Source organism: Elgaria multicarinata, chromosome 2, assembly GCF_023053635.1.
Source record: "Elgaria multicarinata webbii isolate HBS135686 ecotype San Diego chromosome 2, rElgMul1.1.pri, whole genome shotgun sequence".
Lineage (NCBI taxonomy): Eukaryota > Metazoa > Chordata > Lepidosauria > Squamata > Anguidae > Elgaria > Elgaria multicarinata.
The window spans coordinates 32914094-32941900 of record NC_086172.1 but is presented as its reverse complement, the minus strand read 5'-3'; the positions used below and the strand labels follow the sequence as shown (position 1 = coordinate 32941900).

The following is a 27807-nucleotide window of genomic DNA, read 5'->3' as shown; positions in this document are numbered from 1 at the left end:
GAATTTGTCTAATCGCCTTTTAAAAGCCATCCACATTGGTGTCCATCACTACATCTTGCGGTAGCGAACTCCATAGTTTAACTCTGTGCTGCATGAAGAAGTGCTTCCTTTTGTCCGTCCTTATTCTTCCGTTGTTCAGCTACATTGGATAACCCGAGTTTCTAGTTTTATTGGAGAGAGAGAAAACTTTCTTCCTATCTACTTTCTCCACACCACACATGATTTTATACACCTTTATCGTGACCAGAGACAGATGGTGTGAAAGATAAGCATTGCCCTGGATGAATAAGGTATGCACCCTCTAACATACCCTAGATTCCTACAGCTGAACATAGCAGGAGAACATTACCTGTGGTCAAGGCAGGTGTCAAAGGTAGGCATGGTCTGGCACCTGCTGAGGGCCTACACCCTAGAAGGGGCCCACTGATAAGAGCCCTCAAGAATTCCTCCTCTTCATCACTTCAATCCTTCTTATTCACCTGCTTTTTGCTCTGGCCTAGGCAATGGTGATGGTGAGAAGAAAGGGCAGTAGGAGCTGGTGACAATGGCTGTGAGAAGGTAGACTCACTCAGGGAGGGAGCCTATTGGAAGAGCCCTCCAAAACTTGGAGCTGGCACTGGCTGTGGTGGCTAAACTATCCTTTGACCATCGGGGAACCTATTCTGCCCTTACTGAACTTCTAATTGAGAAATGCAAAGCTTCCAAGCCACCCCAGGGTCCCCTGAAATCCACATTTCCCTGGAAACCACACCTCGAAGGCACACACAGGAGGGCCAGGATCTCTTCTCAATCATCCAGAGTGCAGGACACGGAATAATAGGCTCAAGTGAGAGGAAGATCTTTGAAAAACTTCCTGTCTCGAAGAGCAGTAGGACAATGGAACCAATGACTTAGGGAGGTTGTGGGCTCTCCCACACTAGAGGCCTTCAAGAGGCAGCTGGAGATACATCTGTCAGGGATTCTTTAAGGTGGATTCCTGCATTGAGCAGAGGGTTGGACTCGGCCTCATAGCCCCCTTCCAACTCTACTCTTCTATGATTCTATCTCTAGATTAAAACATTGACATTCGACTGATTTCAATGACATACATTTCTTCTGCTGCTTCATCTGTTGCCCAGTTTGTGCCCAAACAACATTGACTGTTGTCCCTTGCTATTGCTTCAGACTTCTGCAGGTAGTGTGAGGCCAGGGTATTTAATGCTATTAATACTAACTGATCGGCTTCTCTCAGGATAACACAGCTGAGCAAACATTGCAAGCACTCGCTGTTTGCCTCCAGCCTCGCTGCTGCTTCTCAGCTGCAAAGACCAGAATAGTTTTTCAATTGCTTTGCATGCATACCTATACTTGATGATGTACTTACTATTTAGTTCCTAGAAATGAACTACCAGTAATAAGGGGAGGATGTTTGTGGCGGGTAGGTGTGGGGGTTGTTTTAAAGTTGAGGTTAAGGTTTCCCAAATCCCTTTTTAAAATGTCTTTAAAACGATGTTGTTGTTTTAAAAAACTCACCAAAACTCTTTTTCTTACTGGATGTTAAGCAAAGAGCCAGTGTGGTGTAGCGGTCAGGGTATTGGACTGGCACTGGGGACACACAAGAAGCCACTTGTGTATGGCAAATCTTGGATTAATTAACCCACAATTTGCCATTTTGTGCAAACTGTGCCTATATACAGCAGGGAGTCTAAACATAGCAGGCAACAAACACTATAAAGATCTTTAAAAGGGTAAGTGCCAGGCAGACTTCTTTGGGAAGGATATTCCATAACTTGGAAAATTCATGGGGTAAACCCACTTCAAAATACGTCACAACAAGGATATACAGCAATATTAAAAAGAAGTGAGAAAGTAAAGGTATTTTACCTGGCACCACTTGAACATGTCCAATTGCACAGGATTCCCGATCTCATGGAGGATTCTCTAAAGAAATCCAGCTGAATCCCCCCTTCAGACATTTCTGCTCCACACACAAAGCTCTGATGCTGCAGCCAGCAGGAAAAGGCACACTGGGGACAGGGACAGTATGCCCAGCCCCACTCCTTCTTCCATACAGTCTGACATAGGGTGACATGTCCTCTTCTACAAAAGACAGTCCTCTACTTGAAGAGCTCTCAGAGTGCTGACCTGTTTTGAAGTCATGCTCTACTTGGAGGGCTACCAAATTCACACCAGGTTTAAAGATAAAGAACCATAAAGAGGAAGAGTTGGGCCTTCAAGCTGCCCATCAACTACACCTGGAGAGCAGACTGAGCAAAGACTCCTGTTGCAGTATCCAATATCATGTGTGGACATATCCTGCACCTTACAAGATTAGAAGATGCATCTACATGCTCTACTTCAAGGATGAGCAGCTCCAGATGTTTTGGCCTCCATCATCCCTCACCATTGGCTAGAACTAATGGTTGTAGGCCAAAACATCTCAAGGGGTACAAATTGCCCACTCTTGGTCCAATTAAGCTACACTCATATGTAGAGCTTAAGGACGCTTAATTCTCTATTAGATTGTGGGCTTTGGGCATACTGTGTTCATTGTATATATTTGTTGAACATTTCCCTGCATGCCCTTGTTTTTAGGTGAGAACAGTGTTGATATAACCTAGTTTTTTGTTTGATGGGAAATATCTGCCCATGAAGAGGCTGCTTTGAGTGATCCATTAAGCTACTTTATTTGTAGTTCCATAGAGACATAATTCTTGCTTTGTCTCCCTTTCTTCCCCACTGCCTCCTTACATCTAAATTATTTTTCCTGCTTCCTCACTAAACTGAATAGATAGTTTGGTGGATATTCTTTACCCTTCAAAATAGGCTTATGTTCCAAAATGCATTGACTCTGTTGCTCACGTTTTGAAATGAAGAAATACTCCTAAACTCAGCACAGCTATGGCTAGTTGCTTTTTGTACTGGAGGAAGGCCTATTTCGAAAATATCTAGATGTTCAAGAAGTTTATTTGAATTTCACTGAAAATAACAAGTTGATATACTTTAATAAGGACCCATCTTTTGTATTCTATCATTCCCTCTAATAGCAAACTCAAATTGCTTGGAATTGAAACAGGGGCCTTGGACACCTGCCTTTTCCCCCAGGATCATCCCGGGATCATCCCTGTGCATCCAAATGACACACAGGGGATACCGGGAGCAGGCAGGGATGATCCCTCCATTTTCCAAGGATAAACTTTTGTGTAGGAAGGGCCAGGGTCATTCAAAAATCAGGAAGCAGTTTCTACATACCTGGGGTACTCTGTCATGTATAAGTTTATAAAGGGAGAAAACTTAACCTCACCCCAATGGCCCATCAAGACCTGTGAATTTCCAAGATTTATGATTCCTTGTTGAGAATTGAATGTATAGAGATTAGGAGGGAGGGGGAGTAAAGAAAAAATATTTCATTGTTAGCTTCTCTCTTGCTGAACGTCCCATAATCCAGATTCCTGAATAACAAATACTACCATACTACTTTTCTAAACTGGCTATAGCGCTGAATAGCAGGACTCCTTTCAGGGGATGGTATATACAGCAACGTTTTGTTGCAAGTACCACCTGTTTATTCAGAGATTATTCTGTCAAGACTGCTGCCAGCTTTACCACTTCATTTACACTAAATGTAATGGATTCTCTCTTCCTCAGTCTTGGTTTTTTTTTTAAAAAATGGATTAACAATATTGGGATAATATAGTTCTGGATCACCAATATGGTGTCCATGGGCCCCAGTGTATTCACAGACACTTCTCTTGGTGTCTACCAAACTCTCTGCCCCTCCTGACTTTTATTTTTAAGTATTTTTAATTCTAAAAAATTAACCAATAGGCCAGCATGCTGCAGTGTGTCGGGACTCCAGTGCCATCTTTATTTCCAACAATGCCCTGAGTCCCACATCTCTGAGTCTCAACTGTTTGCCTTCTATGAAATGAGTGTTAGAGCAGAAAAGTGTGGGTTCAAAAGAGTGGTTCTGCATTTTAGAGTTCAAACAACATCTCTGCCTTGTAGGTAGGTTTTGGGCAAGCTACTTTTCTTTTAGTCTCACTTGTTTGCTTACAAGGAAGTGGATGTTTTGTGACTATCCATGGCCACCATGGCAGCCATTTTGTGAACGGGCACCTCCACCACATGGCAACCATATTGTGAGAGTGCCCACAACATTCTTTCAGCAGCCCAAATGTACCCACTGACCCCAAAATGTTGGTTGACCTCTGAAATAGTGCAAGAGGAAGTCAGAGGAAGCAAAACTTTGAGTCCTATCTACTGCATTTTATGGGATGACATTATCTGCACACTTCTCCCAGACGTCAGTACAATCACAGCTAAGACCTTTTAACTCCTTTCCATTTAAAATTCCAAGTCAACATGTCTCTGAGATACGGATATGCATTTTATTAGATGTATTTGGCATTGGTTTGCTCTATGCACTTTGTTGTGTACTTTTCTTCTTGCAAAATGCAGTAAGGGAAAAATTTAACTAGGAAGAAATGTTGACTTATGCTAGGACAGGTTGAAGTATTTGGATAAAGCAATACCATCCAGCCTGCACTTTGTCCCCATACTTTGTTGGTCTTTCAGTAAACACGCTTGTTCAGGTGCCTCAGTCCCATTCATGTCTGCTTAAACATCCAGGAAAAAGAGGTATAAATTTAAAGGAAATTAGTAAAGAAAAGAAATGTAGGGGGGAAAGCAAATCTCATAAAACATTTGATGAAGAAGCTTCTTTCTGGGTAGATAGAGATGCATGTAGCTCAGACTTTTTTTTAGCACCTTGGGTGGAGGGCAGGGGAATGTGGGGGAATAGCTACAGAATATTGGTAGTATTTTCAGGGGAGAAATTGTTTATTTCCATTGATAATAAGGCTGCAGAGGGCTTTCTTTTAAACAGGAAGTTGACCCCGCTTCAAGTAGGGGTAGATCTGCAATGAAGAGCCTCTCAGGATCCTGCCTGTTACAGTGGAGGGCCAATGGGAATGACCCTACATCATGACATACAATGCTATGTGTGGGGAAGGGAAGATGTCCTCAATGCCACCTTTGTATCTTTTAAGATTAGTTGTTGTTCTATTAAAGGTGGCCAGGAAGAACACTGTAACAGGTGGAGAGGGAAAAGTGCCTGAAAAAAAACCACAGAAACCCTGGCCAAGTATGGCTTCTCAAAAAGTATTTTGAGAAACCTGTTTCTCCTCCGTACATTACAGTGATCACTGGAAATAAGTGGTAAAGTAACTAGAACCTATCTTAGCTTTATATCCACTGGTGTTGTTCCACCAACAGAAGTAGCAGCCCTGGAAAACGGTGGGAGGGTTGATTGCCCCTGCACCTGTGAAAATTGCTCCAGAGAGCTGGGTAACTCTCTGAAGCAGATTTTCAGGTGGCAATCCTAGGCACAGCTACTCAGAAGTAAATAACCTCATTCAATGAGACTTAGGCCTTAGCTAGACCTAAGGTTTATCCCGGGATCATCCCGGGGTCATCCCTGCTGTTCATGTAAATGACACACAGGGGATCCCGGGACCAGGTACGGACGACCCCGGGATGATCCCAGGTAAACCTTAGGTCTAGCTAAGGCCCTAATCCCAGGTACATCTGTCTAGGACTGCAGCCCAAATATCTTTTACTCATAAAATTAGTAATAGCTATGCATCTTGTGGATTTTTTTAGTACAATTATAAAAAAAAAGCGAATAGCAGCTCTGAATAGCCAACATGAAAATTCAGTATAAGGGAACTCTTTGGTTCTGAGACAGCTAATTTAATTCCCTCAATGATTCTATGACCCTTCCATAATTAATCAAGAAATAGTTCATAGTTCTGAAGAAAAGGCTAGAAGTAGCTCTGCTATATTGTCTCTTAAATTCAGGATTGGGGTATTTGCTTACATCAGAATGAAATGCTGGCTGCATGTGTGAGAAGCATACCACCTGCCCACCCCCCACAAAATTTAAGAGGAATCAAAAATGTGAAAAATAGTTTATATTTATGCAAACAAATATTTTACAAATATTTATCAACAGAGATTTAAAATCACACTGTTATATCTTAGAAAAACTCCAGAGTACAGCAAAGAGGATTCAACTCTACCAGAAAGCAAAGTGCTTGTAGCAACGTTACTGCAATTTCCACAAAAGTGCACAAACCTGTTAATGTAAAAAGCATTGCACCCATTCCTGTACAGAGAAAAAATGACTAAAAAAAGCACTTTTAATACATATGGCATTGACAGCTGCTACTGATCATCAAATGTTGCTTTTACAGGATCATACAATATGCTTTTTTTAAAAAAAAACTGATTTTTTTAAAAAATACAATTTTTAGTAAGTTAAGATGTAAAAGATACTTTTTTTAAAAAAATGAGAGTGCATAATAATATCAGCTTTATAAAACATTTAAAGCTGTCCAGGTGTGCCCCAACCCAGTAAATCTGTGAGTTGAAGCAAGCTTCTGAAGGCAAATCATATTTCTGAGTCGGATCCATAGTGACTTGAAGGTGATGCAGAAAACAAGGCTCCATGCTACATGTGGAGACGCTCATGTGGTACTATTTCATCACATGTGTGCCACTGAACTGATGGTAAGCACCGTTGGTTTTCACCAGAGTCCTGCCCCAACTTGCAGTTGGTATTGCCAACACCAGCTTAGATTGTTAATCACTTGTTACGTTCAATGCGTTTGATTTCTCAAAAGTATTGCCATCACTTAAAAAGAAAATCATACAAAGACATGTACTCACTCTCACTCACACAAACTACTCAGAATGACTCCTATATAAGCCCACTGAAATGAATGTGCTCTTCAGCAATAATTCTCATTCATTTCAAGGGGGGAAAGTGTTGTATAGAGAAGTTCCTGGTATTTATTTATTTATTTATTACATTTTTATACCGCCCAATAGCCGAAGCTCTCTGGGTGGTTCACAAAAATTAAAACCACAATAAAACACCCATAATCTAATGGTAGATTATTCCTTAGCTACAATTCCTAAATATTTTATTTGAGAGGAGTCTTCCTGACATCAGTGGGGTACCCTAAAGTCAGTGGTTAAGATTTTCAGCTTAAATATTTGTTCATATTTTAAACCAGTTTGAAAAAAAAGGCTATTGTCTCTCTCTCTCTCTCTCTCTCTCTCTCTCTCTCTCTCTCACACACACACACACACACACACACACACACACACACACACACACTCACTCAGAGTCGGATGGACAGATAGACAGACACACACACAGCTTAGTTCCCCCCATTTCACATCTCTGGCCCTTAATACTATGAATCCAAAGCTTAGTAGTAAATATGGTCTTAACATGTTTAAAGGCCTATGCTTTACAATACTATATTTATAGTTTGTGTTTATACCAATTTATTATCAGTTCCTAGGAAGTGCTACATATATATTCTACAATATTTTGCACTATTTCTTATCAAAGAGTATACTAAAGCGACTAAGGTATTTCTCTAAAGTTAAACCAGGACAGACATCACAGAAAGGGGGGGGGGGTTTCCCCCCAACCCAGGCACATAGCAGAGTTCTATCGATTGACAAAGTGCATAGCCTTCTTTGTTCATTTGTGTAACATTGTGGTCATGTTTCCAAGCAATCCATTTCTTTTAAAACATAATACACCTTAAGTTGCATAGGAAAATACGCCAAACCACTAGTTATATTGCACATAATGCAATACCTTGTTAAATTATTTTAATCCCCCTTCCCAATCAGCATGAAATTCTATGTTTCAAAAAAATAATAATGAAAAAAAATCAGAGCTCAGCTGTCATTTGTAGTTAATGTTTAACGCTTCAAGAGATCTCCCCTTAAATAAATAAGCTATGTCACTTCTAACTGGAGAAAACCCACACCTGGTCACCTGTCCAAGGGCAGAAGGAGCAGAAAGGCAAGGCAAGCTGGGGGCTTGTGTGAGTGGGCAGACCTTTGAGCCCTACCTCTTAAGGGGCACCAGCTGCTCCTGACCCTGAATAAGCATGCCATTCTACACGGACTGCAAAAAAATAGGTATTGGAAGCCATAGCTGAAACTCTCTAGGCATTTGATGCATCACAAGGTACTGAGTCGTTAGCAACTGACTTTAGCTCAGGTGTACAACAAAGAAAGGCCTTCCTCCCCATGGTTTTATGGGCATACCGAAAGTACATGACGTGACCCATTGCAACGAAAGAAACAGAAATGAGCACCAGCAATCCAAAAGCTTCAGGATTAGGAGCTAGGATGACCATGATAAAATGCAGCAGATCTAGAAGGTAGTTCATAGAGTTTTGGACACCATTTATGATACCTCTTTCCGACTCTATCACATTTTCCTGGATTAACTGTGTGACTGTCAGGTCAAAAGACCACAAGCCTGTAGAAACAAATAAAAGAAAATGCAGTTTAATTCCTGTTGGGGAAAGGCTTCGGAGATCTCACACTTTTTTAAAAAAGGGGCAACTTTAAAAGAACATGGGTCTCTAAAAAATAAAATGATCTTTCTGCCCGCCCCCCAGCTGTTGACAGAGATTTTGCAAATATAGATTTGGGAATATCTCTATGCCTTACTGAAATAACCAAAGAAAGAACTAATGCTTAAATGTTAAGCCTTTAACTGAAAGTTTTTCTTCCACATATAAGTAAAGATCCCCAACTCATTCACCTCTTGAAAAATATGTAGCTTGCCTATTACTTGACAGCACAATGCTATTCATGTTTACTTGGAAGTCAAACAAACTCCCTACACCTTTTTTGGGATTGTTGCCTAAAGTCTTCCAGCTCAGGATAATTATGAGGGAATGTGAACTATCAACTTCTAAAATGGTTTGCAATATGCCCGTTCCCTTAACAAGGCTTCTACGATCTAGTACTAATACACAATTTTGTTTCATTGTCAACGGATCTTTCAAAGGGAATGTCAGGATGACATGCTTACTTGGAAGTTATTTTTAGTCTCGTATATTGTGCAAAGTTCATGGATTGGATCCAGAGGTTTTATTCCACCAGCAGGAGTGTCCCCAAGCAGAATTCTGCTCAGAATGCTCTTGCTAGTGGAAAGGGAGCGGGGGAGATAATATCTGCAAACTCCCCTCCAACACAACATCTCCGATTGTTCCAGAGGTTTCCCAGCCCTCCAGAGCACATTTTCAGGGGACACAGGAGGATGCAGCTGGAGGTGGGGAGGGGTAGAAATCTGCAAAGATCACCTCCTCCCCTACTCAGTGGGAAAGCTAGGCCAGATCAGAAGCCTCCTGCTGATGGAGTGAACCCTTTCAACCACAAGGGTCTTTTGCTGGATACAACCCTATTTATATATGCAAGGAACCTGAACCTGCAATTTCTGCATAAGTGATTCTATATCCAGGTGAGGCTTGACACTCTTTTTTACATCCCCTTAATCTTGGAAAAGCTGATGAGAACGAGAACCAAATTTAGGCTGCAATCCTATGCACACTTTGACTTATTTCCTAGTAAACATACTATTGTGCTGTTAGAGGCTTTCTTGTAATATCCGGTTTAAGCAAAAGTATCAACAGCTATTGGAGATGTAGAGATTTTTATTTAAAGCAGGGATGTTGAACCTCAGGCCAGCAAGCCAAATTTGGCTCATGTAGGGTCCCAATCCAGCATTCTAGTGTTTCCAAGGACCACACACCCTTCTCCCCTGACTTCCAGTCATTTGATGTTTTCCCAGCTTTTGCAGAATTCCTCCCCCCACCCCATTCTAAATGGTTAAAATGCCTCCCTTAAGGCCTAGTTATTGGCAGTAAGAGATTTAGGCTAAAATATGCTAATATTTTGGCTCCACCCTTTTGCTCTTGGGGGCCACCTTTGAGGGGTGGGCCCGAGAGCTTATGAAACTGAATTTGGCCCTTGTGCTGAAAGAGGTTCTGTACCCCTGATTTAAAGCAACAGGACATTACACCAGTTTTAAAATCTCTTCACCAGCTGCCAATTAGTTTCCGGGTGAAGTATAAAGTATTAGTTATCACCTTTAAAGCCCTACATGATTTGGGTCCAGGCTACCTGCAGGATCTCCTTCTCCCGTATAATCCATCCCGTACACTCAGGTCCTCTGGGAAGAATCTACTTCAGTAAGCAAAAACTAGATTGACAGCTGTTACCCAGAGGACCTTCTCTTCTGCTGCTCCCAGACTGTGAAATGGCCTGCTGGAGGAGACTCGTCAACTTAACAGTCTATCAGCATTTAAGAAAGCTATTAAGACTGATCTCTTCTGGCAGGCCTATCCAGTGTAATTTTAGGATGTTTTAAAATGATTTTAGAATGTTTTTAAATGATTTTAGGATGTTTTAACAATGTATATTAAGGGTTAATTCACTTTTACATATTTTATATTTACTGTTGTTCCCCACCTCGATCAGAATGGAGAGGCGGGTAAGAAATATTATTATTATTATTATTATTATTATTATTATTATTATTAGAGAGGAGGCATCAACTTACCAACTCTTGCAGCAATGACGCCCGCAAACAGAAGGCTAACGGAGATGAGAGGCACAGAGTCGGGGGCCAACCCTGGATCAGAAGAAGACCCATTGACCAAGAGAGGCATTCCAGTTGTAAAGGGCATTTCAAGGAGATTGCCTTCGGGTGCCATAGTAGGCAACGGATTACTTTCAAACAACCTAGCACTTATGTCAGCAAATGGAGAAACAGTCAGATCCAAAGGACTTCCAGGCATGAACACTGAGAACACGCACAAAACCAGGGAGGCTAGCTGTGCTATTCCAGAGATGATGCCTGTGCGAATTAGGCCACACTTGCGCCGCAGCCAGGTGAAGGCTATTGTACCCATGATTCCAGTTATGGCAGAAGCCCCCATTAAGAGGCTCAGTGTGGAACCACTCAGTCCCTGAGTGTATGCATAGCCAGTAGTAATGCAATCAAAGCCCAGAACGGTCATGTAAAGGAATGCAAGGGCCATGCCTGCAAGGAACACTGGTTGGTTGTAGTAGGAAACCCATCCATCGCGGAATGTACTGAAAGGCTCAGCCATCCGGGAAACACAGCTGACATCTTCCTCCAGTTTGGGCTCAGAGACTTTCACATCTTTCTCACCAATTAATTGGACTCCTTCAGTGGGCTTCAATTCACCATCTGTGGATAGAGAGAGGAGCTAAGTGTTGACAGTAAAAAAACAAAAAACCACACAAATTTAGGTTAAAAATACATTAGAACATGACTTTATTTCAATAGTGGCTTCTATTTCAGTGGTGACTTCTAAAACCCACTAATGACATGTAAAAGTCCAGTTAGCAAATACAGTAAATAACCCTAGAACTCAGAAGAGCACACCTTGTTATATACTTTCTTTTACTCAGTGGCTAATTCAATTACACCCCAGTGCTAAACATCTGGCTTAAATCAGAGAACCAGGGAATCGAGCACGCTTGATCCTACAGCATTTATATGTGAAAATAAATTTGACTGATTTTAAATGGAGCAGCTTTACAAGTAATATACTTATGCCAGCATGTTGGTTACAAAACAATGTTTTGTCTTGAATTACAGGGTTATTATCACTGGGAAATGTTTGAGAACTCTAGTTGTCTTCATTACCGGAGCTCTAATATATGGCTTGGATCAAATTCAGGTCATCCATGAACAGGAGTCCTTCCACTTGTTTGCAGAAGTTGCTTCACTCAAGCAGAGGTTTCGGCAAATGGAAGGGGGGGGGATGGTTTTTGCCAATTCACCCTTCTCCTTGCAGCCTCCTGCACTATCTCCCAAGCTGTTCCAGGAGGACCCCCAATTCTCTGGAGCAGATTTTGGGAGGGAGCAAGGGGCTGTCCCCTTTTTTCACTGGAGCTAAGAATGCACTGTTCCATGACCACAACTCCACTCATGGAGTTCGCCTCTGAAATACCCAGAATTTATAAAGCTTCGTTTTTTAAAGTTACAACTGGTAGGAGTGAATAAATAAATTTTGGAAGAATTGTATGAAAGAGAATGAATACAGCAGCAATCTTATTCACACCTACCTCAGAGTAAGTCCTACTGAACTCGATAAGACTTACTTTTGTGTAAACATGCATGAGATTACTCTAAAGGACATTTTTATTTGGTCAAAGACACTCTTAGAAATCTTGGTACCTTTCTGTATGTTCAGTTGTTTCAGTTCTGACTCCTCAACCTTTGAACTGGCCTTGTAAGCCAAGGCTGGAGTTTTCTGGTAAACTTTCCAGAGAAGCATATATTCTACACCCATGGAAATCAAGTTCCAGCCAGAAATGAATCCACAGCCAATTACTGGTGATCCAAAGGTCATTATTTGTCCCACAGCCATTGGGGCCAAGATATTGGTCAGTTGATCAATTCTTCGTATTGTAGCATTCATATCTATAAGGCAACATTTGAAACACAAAATTAGTACTTGAACTTATGTTAACTGACAGCCACTATTTTAAAAGGGCCTTCTCAATGGTGGCATTGATGTTATGGAATACCCTCCCCAGAGAGACTTTCCTAGTGATCTTTTCGGTGCCAGGTGAAGACCTATTTATTTTCCCAGGCTTTTCAGTTACATGTTTTTAGACTATTTTTTATGTCTTGGGACTAATTATTTTTCCACAATGCTGTTTTTTAGACTAACTGTATGTGTTGTGCTATGTTTATGTTGATTGTATTAATATTGTTTTTAATACACATTTTGATGTTATAATTATGTTTGTATTGTATTGATTCATAACTCTTGTAAACCACCTAGAAGACTTTGTTGATGGACATTATAAAATTTCATAAATAAATAGATGTTGAAAATAAAAGCATTTCCTTGTACATATTGATTTCTAACAGAATTTACTCCAAATTAATCTTATTTAATTATTTGATTTACACCTTGCCTTTCTACCAAAAAAATGGCACTCGAGGCAGCTTACAGGCACAATTAAAATTAATTAAAACAATTAAACAGTACATTAAAATACAAAAAAGACATAAAAATTGCAGAATAATAATAAAAAACAGTACCGAAAGCAACAGACCCATTTACAAAGGCCTTTTCGAAGGAAGTGGTCTTTCCTTTCTGTCCGAAGGACACCAGAGTGGGAGTAAACCTAGCCTCCCATGGCAGGGAGTTCCAGAGCCTGGGAGAAGGCCTTCTTTTGCATTGCCAATAAACATGCCTCTGAACATGGCAGACTCAAAAGAAGGGCTTCTCCAGAAGATCTTAAGAACCGGGCAGGCTAGTATGGGACAGGGAAGTGTTTCAGGTAGCAGGGTCCCAGTCTCTATAGGGCGTTATAGGTCATAAACAGCACTTTTAATTCTGCCCAGAAACAGACTGGTAGCCAGTGAGCGTCTTTAAATAAACGTTTTATAGCATGCCCGTGACCGGCCACTCACAGATGTTTGCAGGTTATTTTGACGACACTGTCAGCTCCTGTGTGCCTCCCGCTCCATTTCCCAGATTTAGTGTTATAAACTAAGCCACAGAAAACCTGACTCTTCTGAAATAAGTTGGGATTTGTCAGGATTTTCTGCCCTGTGCAAGTGAAGTTGTACTATAAAACACCCGCTACAGGGAGCTGTTCCCATTGAACTCTATGGGCCATGTGGCCACTGCTCACTCGTTGCAAATGCGGAAGAGAAGCAGGAAGTAGAGCCACAATAAAGAAATGTGCTTAGGTTCACAGGCTAACACCCAGACATGATGGAGTATTCACCTGCTCTATCTACTCTTCTGTGTAGAATATGCCCTTGGTTCATAAGGACTGAAGTAAAAGAGATTCCATGAAAACTAATACAAGCACGTGTTATATGGAAGCATTCAGCATACTCAAGCAAGTAAAATCAGCAGAACGTGATCCAGATTCATAAGCAGCTTATCAGTCAATTAATTCATTTCATGAAATAGCACTGTACTCCTTTGAACTGGTTCTGTGCAATCAGCTCCTGAAATTAATGGGAGTGTCACCTGGGAAGACTCACTAGCTCACACTCCCTAAATATATTTTATGATAGATTATAATAATTGCTTTAAAATGCTATCCATACAAAAGTGAATTACACATTTCTAGGTCTCCTCCCTGTTCCATAATTCTCTCTCCTTCTAATTACTCAGAGCCTTACGAAACTCTAATGACCTCATCAATCCTTTCAATTTCTTATCCTTAGAAGTCTACTGTTTTCATTTATCTATATTCTCTCAAAGTTCCTGATGGACAGCTCCTCTTTGCAACCTGCTGTAAACTCACTCCTCTAATATTTGAATTCAGGAGCCAACACTTTCTAGACTGGGTAAATTCTTACAATTCCACTATAAACTTTGAAGAGTTTATATTTTAAATGTAACATGGCAATGCAGTCTACTCCTCTCATTGCAGATGATGTTGGCATGAAGTCATCTTACCTGGCAAAAACAGCATGAACCTTAACCACTCTCCTCTTACTGCAAATATATCACAGCAAAAAAAGTGACGAAGTATAGGCTCAAAGCACGTATGACTAAAAATGTCTGTTTGCTCAACCTTGACAGTCTGATTGCTGAACTATAACAAGGACTGAAGACTATTTGACCACCTGGTAATCCACATTTTTATAATTCACTGCTCCCTTGCTCTCTCTAAACACTGGCAAAAAAAGTGAGAAAGGAATATAAACTGTCCTTTATAACCCAATGTTGACTCATGACTCCTACAACCCAGAAAAATGTGCTGATTTCAGTTTGTTTCAACCCAAGAACACAGTGAGAAATAGATTAAGATAACCAAAAGCCATTATACCTCACCTGCCAATTTGTTTCTGTTTTCACCCGCAACGACAACAACCCAGTCCCTCTGTATGGTAATTCCTGTGGCAGTGCTGGCCAAATTTGCAATGTTTGCTATCGTGATGACTAAAATATAGCACAAAGTCTGTGGAAATGAAAATAATTTTTTATACATAAGTAAAGCAAAGACTAATTTAGTCTCCAACTGCAAAAGTGCAACTTTACACTGAGTTGGATCCAGATACCTACCCATGCTAGGAGGCAGGGGAAGGATGACTTTCCCACTCACTCTTCTGCAATCAGTCCCCAGAGCACCCCAGAAACTCTCCCGCAAAGGGTAAGGATACCCTGCTGAGCTTCCATCTAATTATTTTGCAAACTCTCCCTTCCTCTTCAGTAGGGGTCCCAAATCCTGGGAGCACATTTGGGAGGAGAGGCTCTGGGACAGAAGAGAGATGGGAAATTCATCTTCTGCTCACCTCATTCTGCAGGCAGAAATCTGGATCCAACCCTCTGTACTTATTTTTACACTGAACCTGGCAAAGGTACTCTAACTAGACTAATACTGAGCACAGGCTCTTGGAAGGGGCATTCACCTCTTGCTGAGCTAAGAACCATTGCCCATGGATGGATGCATCATGGCTATCAAAAACGCTGTTCTATGTCTTCTTTTCCCTTTATGTAGACACAAAACTATTGCTGGCAGGAGTCATTACGGTAAAAGGAAATGAAACAGCATGTTCTGCTTGGCATACATGACAGCATTTGTTCAGCTGAGATGATCCAAGACCCCATGGTGTGTAGCAGCCTTCCCAACCTGGTGCCCTCTAGATGTTTTAGAATACAATTCCCATCAGGCCCAGCCAGCATGGCCAATAGCCAAGGATGATGGGAATGATAGTACAGAACATCTGAAAGTAAGCAGTTGGGGAAGGGTGATGTAGAGGATCATGAATGTGGTTTAAAGCAGGTCTGTCATTCTGGTTTGGAGGGCATCAAACATTATGGCAAGCATAGTTAGAATCAAACAGGAAATGGAAGGAATCTGTGTGTAATAGGGGAGGAGAGAGTTCATAAACACATCTAAAAGGAGCCAGGGAAATGCCATTCAAGGTAAGTCCCCAGTTACATCTCACTTCCTCCTGTGAACAGGGAACTCTTGAGACCTCCTGTCCTATCCCTTGCTTACATTTCACTTCCTTAAGTATTAGGAGCATTTCCTGATACACCCTTGGATAATGCAAGCCTAAATAAATAAAAAAGATGCTATGAGTAACCACAAAGATTGCTGACACTAAAGACTAACTAACAGTGAAATCTTGAAGAAAATCTCCTTGTTTTCAATGGAAATTACTACCAGGTGAGTGTGTATAGGATTGCAGTGGTTCTTTACTACAGTTATTCAAGCTTATCTAATATTCAGCTGCGAGCCAAATGGATCCAGCCTTATTGGCGTAGCAAAAAGAAGTGTGTGGTATAAGCACTGAAAATAGATCATTACATTAAATCCAGGGTCTAGTATGACCCAGCAAAGCTTAAAGCTGACTGAAAAGATTATAGTGATATAAAAACCAAATGTTTGTGTGTGTGTGTGTGTGTGTGTGTGTGTGTGTGTGCTTAAAAAAACAAAAAACTTAAACCTTTACAAATGATTTTTGTTTGTGCACTTACAAGAAGCCATCCTTGATATAAGGTCACAAGCTGAGCTTTATACATGAAGACAATCATCAGGAGAATGCCACACACAATGACAGATGCATTCTGCACAATTAAGGATGTTTGAGCCACTGTTTGGGATAAAAGGAGGGGAGGGATTACACTTTCGATCATGTCAACATCGACAATAGGAAATATGCAGACACTCTAAGGATGCTCTAACTTCTTATGCAACTTTATCTTTAAATACTGAATTTATAAAGTAAAACTGGTTTCATGTGTTCGGTCTCCAGGTTTGCAACTGTTTTTAGGTCGCTCTGTATAGGTTTATTACAGTTTTATTTAACTTCACATCCCTATCCTAAACATAATTATATGGACATAAATTCAGGATGCTTCCAGACAAGGCTTCTAGCAAGCAATCACTCTGCTTCATTCACAGAATCTAATAGTGGGATTCAGATGAAGAAGCCTTCCACTTGTAACCCTCCCGTGTTTTCCCACCACTACTTCCATCTTTTTTCTTTCCCCCCCAAAATCTGAAAGGACAGAATAGGTGCATCATGCCTTTTCATTGATAAGGGCCCTTGATCTGGAAGTAGCCTTAGATATCAGATAGTCGGAGTGCCTACTATCAGCTTTGGCTGATACACCAACTGCGCCCCTTCCTAGAGTTGGAAGACCTAAAGATGGTAGTGCATGTGCTGGTAACTTCGAAGCTCGACTTCTGCAATGCACTCTACTTAGGGCTACCTTTGTGCCTAGTCCGGAAACTTCAACTAGTCCAAAATATGCCAGGTTGGTCACTGGTACACCTAGGGGTGACCATATTACACCAACTTTAAAATCATTTCACTGGCTGCCAATTAGTTTCCAGGTGAAGTATAAAGTGTTGGTTATTACCTTTAAAGCCCTATATGGTTTGGGTCCAGATTACCTGCAGGATCGCCTTCTACAGTACAATCCGCCCCGCACACTCAGGTCCTCTGGGAAGAATTTACTTCAGTCAGCCAAAACTAGGCTGACAACCATTACCCAGAGAACCTTCTTTTCTGCGCTCCCAGACTGTGAAATGGCCTGCTGGGAGAGAACCACCAACTTAATGGTCTTTCTGAATTTAAAAAAGCTATAAAGATGGATTTCTTCCGGCAGGCCTACCCAGTTGAATTTTAAAATGTCTTAAAAGATTTTAGGATTTTAATAATGTATTGGTTTTATGTTTTTACTCAGTTTTATGTATTTTATATTTTTGTATTCAATGTTGTTAAAATAATAATAATAATAATAATAATAATAATAATAATAATAATTTCATTACAGAACATATTGTCCAGAGGGTTTACTATTATGAGCTCAAGACACCATACACATGGCATATGGCAGCACATCTTAATCACCCACATGTTTAGGTTTTTTTAAATGGTTTTTAATGCTTTATGTGTGTATGTTCTGTGTTTTAAAATTTTAAATTTTGTATGCTTGTTTTTATCTCAATTTTTAGAATTTATGTAAACCACCCAGAGAGCTCTGGCTATGGGGGCGGTATATAAGTGTAATAAATAAATAAAACATCACTAACCTTTGAGCCTTGGGTTCTTGTCTACCCAGTCTCCAATAATGGCTCCCAGAAGAAGAACTGACCCTGCCACAACCAACCCATAAACAGCAGTCAAGAGTAAACTGTTTCCATACAGTTCAACCAGGAAGAGCGACACTGCAAAATGCCACATACGATCTCCCTAGAATAAAAAAAAAAAATAGTTTTAACATTAATTAATTTAATTTTAACATTAATTAATTAATCTTATGCTGAATATAGCAGTTTGGGATATTCATATAGTATGTACACTACAGTATTGTCTCCACATTTTGAGGGAGCCCTTGAACAAGATGCCCTCAGAGTGGCCCCATCTTTGAGTGGGCCCACCTTCTACTTACAGTCACTCTTACCCATTTGCCTGTCCTTTCCCTTTGGGCTCAATCCACACCACGTCCCAGAAGGAAAGCTCAAGGCAAGTGGAGGCTGCTACTCTCTTTTCCTTGATGTTGTCACACCTCATGCACTTGGAGAGGGGAGGTGAACTGGCAGCAAAAGGGAAGAGGAGAAGAGCCATAAGGCCCTCTGCCGGGATGTGGGCCAACTCTGATCTCCAAATCTTATCCTACTCAGTTATCAAAAAAATAATCTTTCTTATATAAAGTGCATTCTGCCTGCAGGCACACAGGTCAATAGACTCTGAATGCATATCACAAACAACCTATGGGCTCAGTCTATATCCCACTGATGTTCATAAGAAAATCCACATTGACCCTGCTCAGATGACACGCTAAGCCATGGTGGTTAAACATTTTGAGCTAAACATTATAGCTTAGCATGTCATGTGAACCATGACATAGCATGTGGCATGAACCATTTCTAACCATGGCGGCTACATAACTACTTTTAAACACACTCACTACCCATTTGCAACAGAAGTGTTAGCAGCCTAACTATGGCTTAGTGCATCGTCTGAACAGGATCACTATTAATACGAATAGCTCTGGATTGCATCCTAAGGCTACAATCCTATGCGCTCTTACTAGGGAGCCAGCCCTATTGGACACAGTGAGACTTATTTCAGAGTAAACAAATTTAAGATTGTGCTGGGTGACTGCAGTCCTAAGCATGCTTAGTATGAGTTGAACCTAGTGGAGCTTTTTTCTGAGTAAACATGCATAAAATTGTACTTCATGTGTAGCAACTTAATGTTATGTCATGCCATCACATACTCTTTGTGGAAGAATTAGTGGCACTCTCATTGCTATTTCTAGGAAGAACTAACAAGCCTGAAGGAAGAACTGACTTCCAAACGTTCTTCAATCATTACTAATGCAGTTTCAGATTGATTATAAACTTTCCTCATCAACTGGCATTTTGAAGACAATTCTTTGTTCCATGCTTGAAGCTTTACGACTCTCACCTTGACTCACTGATATAAGAAGAATATAGCCATGATAATCACCAATGGAGTGAAGAGTTTTGCATTTATCAAGCCGATTGAGGGCCATTTTAATCAATTTTCCTTTTTACCCACTCATGGCAGGGTTGAATTTCAGGATGAAAACAGGAGGAGGGAATGCTTATATCCCCCCTCCCAAATTGCTACGGTCCAGATCCAGACTTAAACATTGGAACCATTGATATTCTCCTAGCAATGCTGATAGCATGAGTATTCCAATTGGTGAAAATGCTGAGAGAACAAATATAACTAGAATTATTTGACTGTTGCTCAAAATAAGTATACAGAATTGTAGCTTGCTACTATGAAGATGGTATTAATAAGCTTGCCATTAAAAATGTATACAAACACAGGCTTTTTCTCATCTGTCAGACAGCAGTAACTCAGCACACTGTGGCTGTGTATCACAAACACATTTCAGACAGGTCACTCCTACAGTTAATCCATAATTTTCTCTAGACAAGCTATATTGCAGGCAGAGACTATACCACAGTAGTGATTATTGGCGCAACCCCCATTATCCAAGTGGCTGGCCAAATCATTTAATGAATCCTTTTAAATACAATTTGCCAAATGAGCCTGGCTAATGGGTGTCTCCAGTGTTTTGTTTTTATTTCTCAATATTCATATTTCATCAATCTACCTTTACGCAAAGAGTCCTTCATATGTTCATGTCTGGCAGCTATTTTTTTCCTTTAACAAGGAGCAGAAAAAGATGTAACTACTGATAATAGAGAACATTTCAATTGGTAAATGCGTGAAAACAGGCAAGGGTACACGGAAAAACAACCTGATAAAAATGGACCCCAGAATTGTTGTTTTAAATGGATGCTGCTGTTTTTATACTGTTGTTTTTATGTTTCTGATGGTTTTTAAATTTTGTATATTTTTAACGTTTACTGTTTTTAGCTTTTGTGAACCACCCAGAGAGCTTCGGATGTGGGGCGGTATATGAATGTAATTGAATAAATAAATAAATAAATAAACCTAAGAAAGACTATAAAAATCCTTGGAGAGCATACAGAAGACTTGAACTGAAGTGTATAAATGTAACTCCACACATTAGATTTTTAGGTGCACACCTAAAGGTGCTTTAAGTGTAAACTGGGAAATATAAGTTGTGAATGCAATAAAAAAATGTATGATGCAGGTGTATTCATCAGGGAGCTACAACTGGCATCAGCTCTCTGAGGGGACAATTAAGGAGGCTTCCATTTAGCCAGGGTGCAACCCATAGGATTGGCCCTCAATTATTGTTCTAGGTTTACCCTAACTAGTTTACTCTAACTAGTCTAGTGAAGAAGCAGCATTGTTCAGGACGCACATTCATTTGGCTCTGAAAATGATTGTTAACTAGGGAAGTTTTTGAGTTTTCCATGAAGGTAGTAGTTTAACCACAAGGTTAACCTCTGATTAAATGCTCTGTAATAGTTTGTGACAGCTGTCTGACCCAAAACACAACTGAGCACAACATTTTCTAGCATAGAAAGAATTCCTTGTCTTCCATTTAATAACCAAAGTCAAACAGAGAGATATTTGTCTACAATGTTTACGCATCCATTAATTCAAGCTAATGTATAACCTTGTCCATGGTCCTACAAAGTTATCTATTTTAAAAATGTGGGGTTTTTTTCCTATGAAAATGTTTTTAATTTTATTTTGTTAATTCATAACATAATAATGCATGAACAAAACATCAACAATAGAATATGCTTCTTTGCCTGTTTGTTTTCCCATTACAAAGAGAAAAGTCATGAGTCAGACACATAAAGCTGTTACATGTGGCACAAGCTGCTATTAGCAAATTAAACCAGGGAATGTTGATACTATATTTTGCCTTAATTCAAGCTCCATAACCACTTCATAGTTCTATGTTTTACTTCGGAAGCAAGCCGCACTGAAATCAATGCTACTTAAAGTCCTTCTTTGCCCAAAATTATTATGTGAGTCGTCTTCATCAGACAAACAGATGTTCCAGTAAGAGACATTGGGCCTGATCAGTGATCTTCACAAGCTGGAGCAGGCTGTACATACATCTACTGCTGAGTACAAGTATCCCACGCACCCCACCCTGCCCACCTTTTTGAACTACTACTGTCCTAACCAAGAATACTAATCACCTGTTAGAGCAGGGCTGAGGACCTGTGACCTTCCAAAGGTTATTGGACACTAATTGCTCTCATCCCCTGCTAGCCTGGCCAATGGTGAGGGATGATTAGAGTAGCAGTTCATCAACATCTGGAAGGTGTTCTACAGGTCCCCATCCCTGTGCTAGAGAGGGGAAAACTGGGATACCTGTGATACAACTTTCCCCTCTCTATCCACCCACAAAAATGTGATCAGAGAAAACAGAGGCACCACATGTAAATGATAAGAGCACCTTCTTTGCATCTCATCTCAACAGGAGGTTCTGATAGCAAAAGATCTGCCTGAGGCCATTGCTAGACAAAGTAGATAGCATTAAGCTAGATGAACAAACTGTCTGAGCTGGTATAAGACTGCTTCCTAGGCTCCTAATGTGTTTGGTATTGGGGAGGAGAATTCTCACATGCACAAAGGCTGCTGCGCCAAGTAAGGATTTCTGGATCATCCCTCTCTCCATCCAGGTGCTGCATGAAATGGGTTTTCCTACGCATGCATGCATAGGACCTGATATCAATAGACAATTGGCATCCAGAAGTCTCTTTTTAAGTATAGGTTGCCTTTGTTAGTTCAAGGCATTTGGGTGCAAGTTAGCAAACATTCGGCAAACACCAAGCGTTTGTCTGAGCATTGAAGGTGCCTAAATCTTCTCTGGGTGATGTCCATAAATGTGGTCCAAACAAGCTTATGTGCCACCTTCATGAACACAGTTTGATGTTCTCTTTGCACGGTAGTGCAAGTTGCAATGGGAAGGAAGTCAGGGAAGTTCAAAGGCAGTTTGCAATGGAGTGTGAGGAGCTACTATGATAAGAAGGCAGGCCCACTCCACACATACAATCACACCGCCTGAATGGTCACCATCTTTCTATGACTCTTAGTCAAAATTGCCTTGCTTCCTCTGTCTTGTGAAACACATTCCACATTTTTTTTGTTTTTCCTCCAACTTTAAGGGCAGTTCAGAGTCCAGACATGTATTTTTATGGACATATGATGGAGACCTTTTAAAGGTGAATGTATTTTAAGGAGTAAGAGCCATGATCCATCCAAAATTAAGACTCACAATCCAAGACAAAAATACACACAAGCAGAGCAAAACTGTGCACACAGCTAGAGAGGCTTTTAAAAAGTTTACTATAATGGATCACCTGGTATAAAAAGCAAACCAGATTTAAATGGAAAAGCAGGTTGTCATTACCATCAAGTGACAGCTACAGTGAACCCATTCAAAACACCTTTGGCTACACATGTGGTTCGCCCATAATATGACAGCCTAGAATTGCAACCCAACCCTTTTAAGGTCCTTTGATTTCAATGCGACATACATAAGCATATTTTTAATTGTCCTACTGACTCCCATGGAAATTACAGTACTTAACTCTAGCTGCATCAGGCCTCAAGTATTTTACGTGAGTTTGAGAGCTGCCTTGACGGTTTTTCAGTGAACGGAAAGTTGGGATATAGGCTATTCAAATGAGCAAAACAAAACAAAATGCTTCACTGAAAACTCCAACCCTAAACATTTTTGCCTTTCCACCTTCATGCAACATCAATCTTAGTGGCTTGGCTATGCCAGTTTAATACCATGTTTGGTGACACTCTGTGGATGGACATTGTGCTATATTCATCCTCCAGGTTCAGAGGTAACATGCCTCTGAATATCAACTGCTAGGGGACAACAGTAGAAAAATAACTATTGCCCTGATGGTAGGCATCTGGTTGGACACCGTGGGAACAGGAGGCTGGACTAGACAGTCCTTTGGTGTGATCCAGCAGGGCTCTTCTTAAGTTCTGACAGATGCATGATCATTTAAACTCATTTGCAACTGCAGTGGGAAAATCAATCTGAAAATATGATTGAATTATTTTGTGTAGGAAAAAATCCTTAAACAGGACTCTCTGCTTTAATAAGATAAATAGAACAATCATCAATCACATCAAGTATCTTACATAGACCCACACTGGTATCATAGACAGTCTCACAAGCTGTTATTGCTGTTGCATTTTAGTATTAATGGATATAACTTTATGCAGGCATACAAGCTTATATTCAACACCACACTAGCAGAAATCTGCTAGTGTGATGGGACTTCCTCCCCCTCTCCTCCCCACAAAACCTCTCTGCAGCACCCAAAAATCTGCTCTGGAGCAGATTTTGAGTGAGGATGGGGGTTGCAGGGGAAATCACACACACACACACACACCCTCCCAGTTCCACTGATGGAATTGCTTTTTAGCAGAACAGGATAATTAAATTCAACCCACAAAGCTCATGGTATAACCTTGGATTAATTGTTATCTCCTAACCTAACCTACCTCAAAGGGTTGTTGTGAGAATAAATGGACAGACTATGTATACTCCCTGAGTTCCCTGGAGGAAAGGCAGGATAAAATGTAGTACAATGTAGTGAATTAAGGGTGCAATCTTATGCATATTTATACAGAAAAAAGCCTTTCAATGCTGGGCATTGACATTTTTCTGTCTAAATATGCATAGTATTGTGTCTTAAATCTGTTTATATTTTTGGTGGAACTTCATAAGTATAGAACATTAAAGATGGAGATGTGGCAAATGAATGTCTGAATCCATCCTAAAACAGATGCTTTTCTAAAACTTCACACAGATATTCAGTTTGGTACTAGTTATGGTAAACCACAGGTTTGCTATAAGATTCTGGATTCATTTTAATAATAGTAGACCAGAACATATAACAATCAATTTGACTTTTAAAATAGCAAAGGAAAAGGCTAGGCTTTTATTTGAACTAAGACTTATTATTATTATTGCTTGAAAATGCAGTGTCCTATCTACCTCCAACTTGCTAAGAAAAATGCTTCCTCAAACTACTGACTAAAAACCAATTGCTTGAGCAATTAGTTTCCAGAAGTAGTTTCTACATAATTCATAATGCAGAACCTTGAACTTATCCACAGAACATGAAAAAGAAATTGAAAGAGAGCTAATCTAAACTCCTCAAATAATGCCCCCAAAAAGAGAGAGTATAAAATATGCTTTATTTTTTACTCATTTACTTGCTTTATTAAGCAGTTTTACTCCAATTTTATGCACATTTAGACTTTCCAATGCAATCAAACTAAATAATCTTAGGATTGCACCTTATGGTATTACCAAAAGGAAATTGGAATACCATTTTTTCATAAATTCTTTCAGATTTGCTGAACACAGGTACTTCGCTATTGTTAATTAAGCATGCAATCCTATGCAAGTTTAGAAAGAAAAAAGTCCTACAACTCCCAGAATTCCCCAGCCTTTTTTCTGTTTAAATATGCATATGATTGAGCTCTAGAAGACTTGTGCTACTATCTAATAGATACTTACCTAGGGGTAAGTACCACTGAACTCAATGGGACTTATTTCTGAGCAGACACACATAGGATTGCACTGTCAAGCTCTGATCCTAATCATGGTACCACTGAAATCTACGGGGCTAACTAAAGAATTTTGGATCAGTGTGCCAGAGCATATATATATATATTGCAGCACATTTTACAATAATTATGATGTCATTTGTGACATGATCTTTCACCTCACTGCTGTCATTAAACCTCCCTTGATGAAATACTGTATACAATAAAATGTAATTGTACACCAGTCACTATAATACAGGTTAGCCAAATGTAGATTACTATTGTTGTATTTTACTTACCCAAGTGGACAGCGCATGTCCAAGGTACAGGAGAATTTTTGAAGATGGGACACAGGATCCTAAGATGGAAATAACAGAAAATTGCTATAAATAATTCTAGTGTGTTCAATGAGTTATTGACCAATTTTCTTTGGTACCTGCATAGTGGCCAGGCTTTTATTATCACTGTTACTATTATTTAGGTATCATTCTTTAGAGTAATACATTTGAGAAGAATGAGTAAGTATTTCTTTTACTATTGGTACTGAAGTCGCTTGACAGCAACCCATTGATTTAAGTTTTTATTCTAAGAAGCACCTGCCCCCTTTAACACAGAGTTTTATTAGCTCTCATAATACATAGAATGTCTTTCCCCAACTTGGTGCCTTTCAGATGGACTGGAATAAAACCCACCCACCCCAGCCAATGACCATACTGGTTGGGTCGATGGAGTTGTAGCCCAACACATCTAGAAAGCCACAAGCTGGAGAAGGCTGAAAGGGTTTTTCAGTCTATTTGAGTTTTGACAGATATTGTGTGCCACAAAGCTTGCTACACACCACCTTTGGGCATAATCCTATGCATGTTTAGACACAAAACAGTCCCACAACTTCTAGTATTCCCCAGCCAGCATGACTGGCTGAGGAACGCTGGGAGTTATAGGGCTTTTTCTTGTCTAATCATACATAGGATTGTGCCCTTAATCCTATTTCCATGCCCATGTATCCTCTGCCACAGGCATTTTCATGTGCATGGAAGCACTGCTGCAGTTGGGACAGATAGGCATGATATCAGCATGGCTGAGGCCCAAGTTTTATTTATTTCATGCAGAAAGTTAAACTAAATTCCAACCGTAGTCCTACCTATATAAACATCTAGCCCTCAGCAACTAACACCACAAAGGCAATTTACTGGAATACATATATTTCCCTTTCAATGATGGGAACACAAGAAAAATGCCACAAGTCATACAGCACACAAATAGCACAACCCAGCTGCAGATGCCTCCCTTCCTTTACAACATATCAGACAACATGCAAAGTTCTATACGTCATTCCGCTCACAGGCCCCATTCAGAAGACACCTTAAACCACAGCTTTAACCACGGTGGATAAACCAGAAAGCCAGGCTGTGTTCAGAAGACACCTTACACCATGACTTTAACCACGGGGAATAAGGCCTTTCCCTGTGGTTAAAGCCATGGTTTATGGTGTCTTCTGACCACAGCCTGTCTTTCTGTCTTTCTGGCTTAACCACTGTGGTGTGGTGAAAGCCATGGTTTAACGTGTCTTCTGAACGGGGCCATTGAGTACCTTTGTGTGCTTTGAAGTGCACAATTATCTCTTCCTACGGAAGGAGAAATATGGTCCATATTCAACAGGTAGCTGTCTATGCCACCACTCTAGAATACATATATCAACTCCATACAATTTTTAGGAGAAAACATGCCGGGTTCTTCAATATCCCTCAAATTCCATCTCCCAGATGCATGAGAAAAGCCGACGACGGCGGCTGCTCAATGGTCACAGTGAAAGCCAAGAGTAAGACTCTGCACAAGAGTAAGGCTCTTCTTCACTGTTATTGCCCACCCATCATTTGTATTGCGTGGGATTAAACTCTGGTTCATATTCCCTCCCGTCGTGGGGTCGCTGGGCGCTTGCGCAGCCAACACACACACAAGACAGCTCCCACCTCACAGTCCCGTCGCGCGGGCACAACTCCCCGCACACGCGTAACGCGCCAACTCCCGCCGCGCGACACGCAGTCGGCCCGGACTCTTCGCCCCCCACAGTAAACGAGGTGGTTTCGTTTGACCAACAAGCCGCCTTCGACGCAGCGCCCACCCGCCACCCCGTCTTCCTTGGGCGCCTGCCCCTCTCCCCTCTCCCCTCCCTCCACTCACCGCAGCATCCTTGGTTGTTTTGCTGTTCTGCCGCTGAGCGAGTCATGATTCTCAGCTTGCGCCTTCAGTTCAGTCTTGGGGGATTCTGCACTCAGCGCCTGTTGCTATCAAGCCCCTCCAGTCAGAGGGAGAGAGAAGAAGTGGGGGTGGGTGGGGGGAACACACGCGCGCAAAGACGACAACAATAACAACAACAGCCAGGAGTGGAGAAGAGAAGCGGAGAGGAGTAAGGGGGGGGGGGGGCGCAACGGCTTGCCTCTGTTTTGGTCTTTCCAAACTTAGCTATCACTGTAGCTGAAGTTGGAAAGCGATGGCCTTATGCGCAGGTGCTTGCGAGGGGGCCCAGCCAGGCGCCCACCACCCTCCTCAAGCTGCCAACGCTGACCCTTTCGGCTCTGCTTGGGCTCCCCAGCGACTCGGCTCTTTATCAACAGGCTGAAGCGAGGGGCCGAGCCAAGGTGGAGGATATCCCGGGAATGGCCTATCAGCGCCCGGCTGATCTGCATATCCCCTCCCGTCCTTCTCCGTCCCGGCTGCGTGAGGGAAGGGTTGGCTGAAAGGAGGAGGAGGACGACGACGAAGCGAGGGCCGCTGCGCTGTGCCCTTTGGGGAGGCTGGGACTGAGTGGACGAAAAAGGGGGGGCCCTTTTATAGGGCTAAGGAGGCTGGCTGGAATCTCCACCCTATACAAGCCTATCTGCTCCCAGCAGGGCTCTGCCAACGACACGACACCCTGAAAAATGCGGGTCCTCCTCTTTGGCTGCCTCTAC

At 41.1% G+C, this 27807-nt stretch overlaps 1 protein-coding gene across 1 annotated transcript; it reads right to left on the bottom strand.

Moving 5' to 3' along the window:
- Positions 1-6867: 6867 nt before the first annotated feature.
- On the bottom strand, positions 6868-27420 carry SLC40A1 (solute carrier family 40 member 1). The gene is made up of 8 exons (XM_063116271.1): positions 27038-27420; positions 25156-25214; positions 17929-18088; positions 16365-16480; positions 14712-14838; positions 12077-12322; positions 10427-11080; positions 6868-8335 (listed from the first exon to the last, which is right to left on the bottom strand). The coding sequence occupies exons 1-8, from the start codon at positions 27081-27083 to the stop codon at positions 8016-8018; spliced, it is 1728 nt and encodes a 575-aa protein (XP_062972341.1). The 5' UTR covers positions 27084-27420; the 3' UTR covers positions 6868-8015.
- Between the last annotated feature and the right edge of the window lie 387 nt (positions 27421-27807).